The following is a 10,630-nucleotide window of genomic DNA, read 5'->3' as shown; positions in this document are numbered from 1 at the left end:
AACTATTTTCACAACTGTAGCATGTGAATTTTTTGCATTCACAAGCAAGTGCCACAAAAGTCACAAAGATTTGTAACATTCCAGTAAAATTATGAATTTACTTTTTTTTTTTGTCTAAAATGGCCAAGGACCTCCAGAGGTCAAAGACTTTATGAGCGGATTTCAGATATTCATTCATCACTGGTAAGGTTTGACTTATTTAAAAAAGAAAAGAAGTAAAAATAAATAAATCTGGGGTCTAGAATTATCGCATTCTTCAAAAAATGTGAATGAGAAGGCTAACATTTATAATATCAGTCAATCAGCACATACACACTAGGATTTTATGTAGTATTTGATCAGTGTTTTCTGCAGTGATGTGGTATCAGCTGTGGAGGAGCTCTAAACTCACTCAGGACTGTTTGAGATCATGGATCTTAGTGCCTCTTCTTCAATGTCCAGATTACATTGATTGTTTGACCGTAAAGTCTTCATGAGACTCTCCAAATGATGGTAATGGACCTTTTTTGTAGATGTTTGTACATTGAAATAGACATATAACTTATACAGAGTTTTGGATATAGCTTAATGTTGTTGATCTATAGGAACAATTATGATAGAAGTTGTTTGTTATTCTCGATGGCACTGATGGATACAGTATTTGTGTGTTATCTTTGTACAAAACTAAACTGAAAGCATAATGGTGATCATGCATTTGAAATGTCAGGTTGTCATCCAGTAGATTTGGGGAATTATATATGACCTGATTCTATTTCTTAATGTGGCACAGGATTGTACGCTGTAAAAAAATGTTCATAAATTAACAACTTTTTTTTCATTTATGCTTTTGAATTACATTATGGAACCTTGATTCTTCCTCTAAGAACTTTTGTTGTTGAAAAAGTTTGAAAACGTGACTTATATTGACAGTTTTAATAGTTTGAAGTCAAATATTGCCTGAGTTGGGGTTGTAAATTACGGTACAAAAACCTGGTAAAAAACTGCCTGTACTTTTTGTTATTTTACTATTTTAATTATCTATTTATACCCTGCAGACACATGACGTCATATTGACGTTGTACCCCAATGTCGTGGGGAGGTTGTATTTTGTTTGAAAATGAAAATCGGGTTGACATCAGAACCCAGCGTCAGGCCATTATTGGATGTCAAAATAACATTGTCCTTGGACAATCCTCCAAACCATCCTGCTGATAAAAACAGCTTAAACCAGGCTGGAAACTGACCAGCTAAAACCAGCTTGACCAGCCTGGTTTAAGGCTAGGCTGGTTAAGCTGCTTTTAGCTGGTCATCTCCCAGCCTGACCAGATAAGACCAGGCTGAAATTGGCAATATCCAGCCTGGAAATGGGCAAAACCCCTCTAAAACTAGGCTGGTTTAAGCTGTTTTTTCAGCAGGGACTAAATGAAATAAGTTAGTTTAACTTATAGATTTTTTTTAAAGTTACTTTGACTTACTGAAAAAAAATATTGTAACTCATAAACTAATTATATTAAGGAGAACTCAAAAAAATGAGTTATAAATTAATTCTGTTTTTTTTGTGTTAGCTCTAATGCTTGAAGCAATACCAAACCATTTGAGTAGCTTTAAAGTTATGTGGACTTAATTCGTTCTATTACCACTAATATATTGGTTTCAAAACTTAAATGGTTTGCCGCAATTGGTTTCCTCCTAACTGTTTGAGTTAATTTACCTTATCTAGTTTTACATTGTAAGATCTTATACAATATATTGTTTCAAATTAAACTAAAATGTCAAAATAAGTCACATTGTTAAATTACAAAGTTGAATGTTTAACATCAAAAATCGACAGAGCAGAGATTGAGGTCACATAATACTAATCACAGTCATAAATATACAGAAATTCAAGTGAATCACAAAATATGCAACCTGTTAATTAAATTGCAGTGTAATTGCAGAGCCTGCAGCCTCAGTCCCAAAGCACAAAGAAGCCCTGCTGTGCTGTAAAATATAAGTATAATCAAAGTCTCTTTAAGACAAGTAACTTGGCTGCCATCTTTGAAAGCAGTATGCTCGACTATTCTGTTTGAATGGGGAAACATCAAATTCTCCTAAATCGCTTGCTGAGCTTACAATTAAATTTCATATTTGGAACAACCAATGAAACCAAACAACAACTGTCTCTCTAGTTTCATTTCTAAATGTTTGACTCACACAAAATCTGCAGAAACTCACATCTGGTCTGAGCCCCTCCCCCAGCTTATTGTCCTATACTGGAAGACGGGGCTTCATTCGTCATATTGACACATATTGCCATACGTTACACTTTCGCCCATTCAGAACTATACAAGTGACAAGTCTTGTGTATTCTATAGTCTTTGGTATAATGATGGTCAGGAGTACAAAAATGAAGCTCCATAATTTCCACAAACCTCACTAACATTCCCAAAAGTAATAATTTTTCCATTTTAGTACAGTTTCAGCACAACAACAGGACAGGTTTAACGAAAAGTAAAAGATTTGCAGCAGTTTGGTGTTTATATTAGTTCACTTCACAGCAGACCTCTGCTATGCCTACCTCCAGATAATTCAGAGTTAGTACTGATGCCTTAAGGGGCAATCTGATTAAATTAATATCAGAGTGATTGATGGCAGAAGCTGATCCTGCATCAGCACGCATACAGGCTGTTTTCTCTTCACTCATCGCCTGAGCCAAAAGCATTAAACGTATCAGTTAAAAATGACATTTGCATTCTTTCTGTAAAGATTTACGTATTTTAAATATATTTGCTTTGCTTTTTTCTCCATGTTTTGTTTATCAGTGCATATACTGTTTTCTATTATGCTCTAAGTAATAAAACTTAATGAAACTATATTCACTTGTTTTGTCAACTTGCCTGTGGGGTTATGGTGCTTGAGTTGGACACCATGAAGTGCATTTATTGGGCTCTAACCAGTGTTTTAAGTAGCTTTTTTAATTAAATGGTTATTGCAAAAGACCAACAGGATGATTCCTATAAAATATGGTGTAAATGTGTTATCTTTTAAGGGATTTGATTAAAAGAAAGAAAGAGGTTTGTTCTCCTATAGGTTTTATAAGGGTAATTTACATGAAAATAAAAGTGAAGTGAGTTTATGATTAAAAGAACAGATATCTCAGAAAAAAAGACATCTGACTTCACTGAGATCTGTTTAAATGTAAACTTGATTTTTTTTTAATATATATATTTTTAATTGCCTTATTGGTTAGAAAACAGATTTCAAGACTCTGAGTCAAAGCACTCACTCTGATCCCCTGGGCTCTGCGATTGGTTGGGGAAATTCCAAATTGAACAAATAAACAAACCATTACAATTGGCTTAAGATTGGCAATCAAAATTCAGGACATTACAACCTGCAGAACCTGGGAAGTTTTAAAAAAAGAAGCTACAAGTAGCCGGTCAGTGCGCATCATCGAAATAAATCATTTCGATTTATTCATTTTTGTTGTTGTGAATTCATTTTAAGAAAACAAATCACCTAAAACGTAGAGATTTCATCCAGATAAAACATGGAAAATGAGAGGGTGTCAAGGTGGCGCAGTGGTTAGCACGATTGCCTCTCGCTGGTTCGAGTCTCAGCTGAATCAGTTGGCATTCCTGTGTGGAGTTTGCACGTTCTCCCCGTGTTCGTGTGGGTTTCCTCCAGGTGCTCCGGTTTCTCCCACAGTTCAAAGACATGTGTTATAGGTGAATTGGGTTAGCTAAAATTGTCCGTCGTGTATGAGTGTGTATGGTATTTCCCAGTGATGGGTTGCAGCTGGAAGGGCATCTGCTGTGTAAAACATATGCTGGGTAAGTTGGCGATTCATTCCGCTGTGGTGATCCCAGATCAATAAAGGGACTAAGCTGAAAAGAAAATGAATGAATGAATGAATGAATGAATGAATGGAAAATGAGAGTCAGTGATACAAGAAAAAAAGCTAAATAAATATATAAAAAAATATAAAACTACAAATGGTTTCTGTTTATGTTGGGCTCCATGGCTGGAATTGCTTAGAACCCCCAAATCACTAAATCCGCCCCTGATTCAATATCACAAAGCTTGCTATGCTACTTTCTTACAAAAACGTAAGATATACTTTTTCTTCACACAAAGGCCAAACCTTCCAAACAGCTGGTGGCGGCAGTGAGCTGATATCGAGTCTGATTTTCGGTCTGTCTGTAGGGGAAGAAGAAACACACAAACAAACAGCGGCGCTATGAGCGAACAGAAATGGATTCAGACGTTATCTCAGTTTCAGGTAGTATTGTATTGATTCTGTTTCCAAGTTGAAGTGCCATGTATTTTTGTGAAGTTTTTTATTTAACCGTGTGTAGGATGAGGGACTAGGCAATTCCGTGTTTGTTGGCAGTCACCAAGTTAATATTTTTATGTATCTATAGTTTGATATTAATAAATCTAATATGAGATTCAAGTCTTGCTAATTTCTACATTTTAAAACGGAACATCACACAAATCATCTGAAATTAACAGTGTTTTAGTTGTTCAGTCCCCATATCAACAGAGCAAAGGCTAGGTTAATATATGCACTTTTTTCAGGCTCAGTATCGTGGTTGTGTGATGAGGAGAGGACTGAGTTTGGTTCGGGCTCAGTTTGAGGACATTGTGCAAGAGATTGATGGAGGATTGGATCACCTGCAGTGGAGAGGAAACATTATTCCCAGACCTCACTTCACTGACACCGTGAGCCTCTGTGATTTTACTCATATCTCTTGACAGGTCTTTTGGGTTGTTCACCTGAAAATGAAAAAACTAAAAAAGTATAGAGGTTTAACAAAAGAATTACAATATATTACAACATAATTGTATTCACATCTTTTTATCTACATTAAAAAAAGAAAAATAACAACATTTACAAAGTAAAACAAACAAAAAAATAGATAAAAAAGTGGCAAAGTTTGTCCTAATTAGTCACAGGTTATTCTAGATGATAAAGCAGCGGAAAGAAACAAGTGAAAATACAAATCATCCATAGAAAGCATGCACCAGATAATTATTTAAGTTAGTCTCTGGTAATCTGTAATATGTAGATTGGGCAAGTCAAGTCATTTCTGCTTTTCCTCTTTCGTTTAGCAAATAGCCATAACCCAGATTTGCAAAAAGTATAAAAGAGGTTGTCCAAATTTTCTCAAAAGAAGCGAGTTTACATTTTAACATATAGGTAAACATTTCTATCACTAAACAGGCGAACACATTATTGATCCACTGTACAATAGTTGTCCTCCAGCCTCCAGCACCTAGACTGCAGCTCAGCAAAGGAATTTTGGCCAGAGGAGAAATGGTCGTGCCTAACTGAGCCTGGTTTCTCTTAAGGCTTTTTCCTTCACTTTCGTCAATAGGTGAAGTTCGTTCCTTGCCACTGTTGCCACTGGCTTGCTTGGTTTGGGACTTGTGGAGCTGCGCATTGATAGATTTGTTCTTTAGTGTGTGTACTTCCAGCAGTGAAATTTAAACCACACTGAACTGAACTAAACTGAACTGCATCTTTCAATTTACTAGAACTTCTACGTTAAGCTGCTTTGACACAATCTACATTGTAAAAGCGCTATAGAAATAAAGATGAATTGAATTGAATAGTTGGCCTTTCTACTTTCCTCCAAAATAAGATTTACCGTTCTCTCTCAAGTGGTTGTAAACATTCATAAGTTTCTTGATTCTGTTGAACACAAAAGAAGAGTTTTCAAAGAATGTTGGAAACTGGATGAAACTGATATCCATAGTTGGACAAACAAAACTATAGAATTGTTGTGAATATTGTGTGTTAAAAAGAAAACTTAATGAAAAATTATGACTGTTTTTTATGTGGCTGAACTATCTCAGATTTTCAAACAATATTTTAATGTCTAATAAAATATTTAATTGAATGTACTGTAATCTGTAGGAAAGCCTGTTGCTGCGGTATGAACGCTCCAGATTTCAGTGCCATGACCGTCTAGATCACTCGGAGAGGGAACAGAATGAGGAGAAATTTCTCCCACAATCTGACATCCATGTACCAGAGAAAGACAAAGCTCCTGAAGCAGCCGACAGAGAAACCTCACATGTGGATGATGTTGAGGATAAAATAGGAGACATCATGGTCATTCAAAACCTGACGGATGATTGCGCTACACTTTGCAGTGATCTGAATTCAGACGTCAGACTCAGCAGTTTATTTCAGACAGGTGCTTTGAAATGAGATTTTAGTAAAAAGGCTTAAAAAAAAGATTTTAGAAGTCAGATGGGGACTTTAGGTGTTTGTGTTTTTTTTCCTCAGCAGGACCCGGTTTGCATTCACTTTTAAAAGACACAACACACACTCCCGAGTCTCTGAAGCAGCAGCGGAGCACTTTGGCCATGGAGCTGCTGTGGATTCAGCAAGCCATCAGTAGCAGAAAAAAGGTGAGAAGTTTATTAAAAAAAATGTATAATGTATATCTAATATTAAATGTCCCATTTCAGTGTCTACATCAAAATAAATTTACTAAATGGAATGTATATATAACTGTATGAAATTCTACACCATTATTATATCAAAACTAAATTTTGGAGTTGTAATAGGCATTAGTAAAAACATTGGACAACTTTAAAGTACTTTTATATTGTTATTATAATAGTTATTATTATTATTATTATTATTAGACTTTCAGATTCCAGATTTTCAAATAGTTTTCAAAAATTGCCTTATCCTAACATATCATACATCAATGGAAAGCTTATTTATTCTATACACGCATATAAAACTTTTGTGAGAACCATTTTAATACATGGGTGACATAATGTTCCATTCTCGTATAGTATAATAGAAATATTTATATACAAAGGTTAAAATAAGAAATTTAATATATTAAATTTATTAAAATTCATTTAAATAAGTATTTTGGTGCTGCAGTGAGGTCCCTGACAAAGTAATTTCTTGATTTGTATGATTATTGTTCTAAATCGGCCTGGCAAGTTTATCTTAAAACTTATAAACTCATTAAACTGAATGGCAATTCTATAAATGTAAGCCATATAAATGTGGACCATTTTTCTATTTATATGGAAAGTGTGTATGAACATGTATGTTTTAGTCTCATAAAAATTGATCTGCTCTGCTCTTTTGCAGTATCTCACTCTCAAACAGAGAATGGATGCGTCACACTGATTCTGGACCAGTTTAGAAGTGGACCAACATTTTGAGAGAGAATATTCTCATTAGTTACTTTGTAATTCTCACAGCACTGAATGTTTCAGCGCTGCTGTAAATAATGTTTATTTATAAGTTTGTTTTGTCCATGATAAATTTGCATAATTTTATAAAGGTGATATTTCATAAATAAACACAAGGTGCAGTTGGATGAAGATTGTGTGAGATTACTGTTTCTGTGTTACACAAAGCCAATGCAGTTTAGGCCTGGATAGCTCTCACAGACTATTATTATGCTCTACAGTAATATTCGCACTGAATATTTGCTTTTCTGTTTACATGGTTTTTATTTTAGATTTTTTTACCTGTAGTGTCATTTTACATAACATTAAATAGTTTGTATTTCTTTGATGCACTTTGACTCGAACAAATCATATGTATTGGATGTTGTGGAAGTATGACTTCTCCTACTCCTTAGAGGTGAGTGATATACATTAACACAAGATAAAATACATTTTTTGTTTATTATTTTTCTGTGGGTCCTCTCCGAGGTTTTTATATTACGTCCTTGACATCTTAGACCAGAGTCGTGACAATATTAAATATATAAACTACTGTCATATAGCTCTCTTCATTTAACCAATGTCTGTGTGCAATCAAAATTTACTATGTTACTAAATTTTTATTCTTTAGCTGAACTATTAATCTGTGCAGGTTAATCCACTGAAAAAAAATGTTGTTTTGGTAATCTTTAATCCAAGTCTGATCATTTATTTTTGTATTTGGAGTGGTGGTCCTTTTCTGTTGACATCACTTTGATGGCTTCTTCTAAAATATTCTTAACTCTGCCCCTCTTACCATTAGTTTGCCGCTACACTGTAAAACCCAACAGTCAACCTTATCAAATGAAATGAGTGTAGTTAACTCAAAATTGACTGAAAGTTAATTCTACTCATTTGAAAAGAGTTTTAAACTCAGTGTTGAAGGTAATGAGTTAATCAAATACATCATTACTTCAACTTAAATTGAGTAAATTCACAGTACTTGTATAGATTAGTTTTTTTAACCCAAATGGTTTGTTTCAATCAGTTTCCTCAAATGGTTTGAGTTGCCTTAACCTATTGGGTTTTACAGTACTCAGTTGAGTTCTCTTCATTTATTGAATTTTACTGTGCTCAAATTTTAACTTAAAGTCTCAGTCTCAGCAAATTCTAGTTCACACTGACTTTAAACTTTATACATGTAGTAATAATCACTTAAAACAACATATATTAGCAAATCTCAGCTATGTAATTTTTTTTAATACTCTATTAATGTTTATCGTCTAGGGAGTATATCGATCTATAATGCACACTAGCATCACAAGCTGATCTGAAAAGGTTTATAGGAATAAAACATGACTCAGCTTGACAACAGACAGTCTGCAAAATAAATCTGAAATACGGGAATTCCAATTGTAATGTTTCATAACTGCTGTGGCGGTTATATAATCTAAAAATGCTCAGACTTAAAGGGCACCTATGGTGAAAAATCTACTTTTCAAGCTGTTTGGACAGAAATGTGTGTAAGTATGGTGTATAAACTGTCATATTGGGGTGAAATAAACACACCCAGTCCTTTTTTTTTTTTTTCAAATTTAACAACATAAAAACGGTGGACCAATTGGAGCGGTTTTCAGATCGACCACAACTTTACGTAGGAGAGCGGTCCTCCCGCCCACCAATATTGATTGACAGCTGCACGTATTAACATGTCCGGTAGTCACTTGTATAATCATATCAAGAGAGGACCAGCGCAAAGCAGCCGGGAATAAAAGGTCTGTTCAGTTCGCTAGGATCATCAATCATCATCAAACGTGATGAAGAGTGAGTTTTACAAGTTTAAAATGTTTTAAAACAGAGAATGTGTGTAATGAATTACAGCGATTCACTTCAGACGCACTTAGTCAGCACAGCTGCGTGTCAGTACAATTATAAAAGAAGACGCTTCAATCCCGGTTTGTGGATGTTAAATCAGGTTTATTTTATACATTAATATAAGAGATATCCATACAGCAGTGGATATTACCAGTATCATGTCACATATGCGTGCAAAACGAGTGCAAAGCTTAGCGCGCTGTCTCTCTCTCTCTCTCTCTGAGTGTGTGTGTGTGTATGTCTGCGCTACGTTTATCTGTGTGTGTGTGTGTGTGCTATGTGTTTGTGTCCTTGCTGTGTGTGTGCGTGAACTTTGTAATGACATTGTGTGTGACTCATTGTTGCAAATCCACAAAAAAATGCATCAAATACTGATTGTTAAAGTTCTTACTGTAGTATTTCTCACACACGTTACATGAGATCTGCTTCCTGAGGCAGCCGAGGGCGGCGACTGCTGACAGGCACATGGGAACGGTGGGTGGGGAGGACTAGCCTTAAAGGGCCAGTACAAAAAACAGCAAAAACTTTTTTTCCCTCTATAATTTAGACACTTCAAACAGCTATATTAAATAATCTGATGGGTGTTTTGAGCTGAAACTTTACAGACACATTCTGGGGACACAAAATTCTTATATTAAATATGAAAAAAGGGGTAACCTATGTGCCCTTTAACTTTTGTTTTCTGTTAAATTTGCTTGTTGTGTTGTATTTTTAGCAATTTTAACTTACGGTGACAATTTTAAAGTTAAAAAAACATTAATTATTGCATAAAAATCCAATGTTTGTAATAAAACTGCTAATAACATTGCTTTATTGTTTAACATGAAATTTAGTTTTTAAATTTCTGCATAAAATAGTGTTTTTTTCCTTAACTTATAAATTTCTGATTAAAGGAATAGTTCACCAAAAAAAGAAAATTCTGTCCTCGTGTTTCACCTCAAAACCCATTTGTGTCTTTCTTCTGCTGAACATAGGAATATATATACTAAGGAATCCTGGAAAAAAGCAGCCATCACAAATGTTTAAATGTAGAAGACTAGATTTACATGTAAAATTTCATTGTTTGAAAGTAAATCGCCTATTAAGTCTGCCAAATACAACCTGAATATTCTTAAATGACAATCTAAAAGTTAAAATAATAATAAAAAAGCATAGCAAAAGAGACAGTCTGTTTTTCTTTTCTTTATCTCTCCACAGATGTTATTTACATCGCACTGTTTAAACGCTTTTGTTCTCTGGTCTGTGGGTGATGATAAGAGACAGATTTCTCCAAATGAGCAACCTCTTCAAACACACCTTCAGATTTATTTTCGCACAACCCTGCATACAACCGTTCTGAAGGTCGGATTTTCTTAAAATATTTTCTTCTTTGTTCGAGCAGAATAAGTAAGTAACTGTCTTAAGATGAAAATAAAGTCATTAATTAAGTGAAGTATGTCTTTTGGCCTCTCTATAACCCTCTTCCCCTCCCTCTCGTCTTGTTGTTGCCGCCATAGTTAGTGATGCTGCCATGGCGACCAGGAAACACATCGTGAACGGGAGGGAGTCTCTCTCACACACACACACACACACACACTGCTTTACTATAAGAAATAAACACTGAATA

The 10,630-nt window shown here is 34.8% G+C and overlaps 1 protein-coding gene across 1 annotated transcript; it reads left to right on the top strand.

Annotated features, from left to right (window-relative positions):
• Positions 1 to 4,168: 4,168 nt before the first annotated feature.
• Positions 4,169 to 7,636, top strand: iqcc (IQ motif containing C). The gene is made up of 5 exons (XM_056470282.1): positions 4,169 to 4,240; positions 4,540 to 4,683; positions 5,882 to 6,164; positions 6,257 to 6,381; positions 7,088 to 7,636. The coding sequence occupies exons 1-5, from the start codon at positions 4,199 to 4,201 to the stop codon at positions 7,124 to 7,126; spliced, it is 633 nt and encodes a 210-aa protein (XP_056326257.1). The 5' UTR covers positions 4,169 to 4,198; the 3' UTR covers positions 7,127 to 7,636.
• The last annotated feature ends 2,994 nt before the right edge of the window (positions 7,637 to 10,630 follow it).

The sequence above is a fragment of the Danio aesculapii genome, chromosome 13 (genome assembly GCF_903798145.1).
Source record: "Danio aesculapii chromosome 13, fDanAes4.1, whole genome shotgun sequence".
Lineage (NCBI taxonomy): Eukaryota > Metazoa > Chordata > Actinopteri > Cypriniformes > Danionidae > Danio > Danio aesculapii.
The sequence above is the reverse complement of the archived record's forward strand: the minus strand, read 5'-3'. Positions and strand labels throughout refer to the sequence as shown.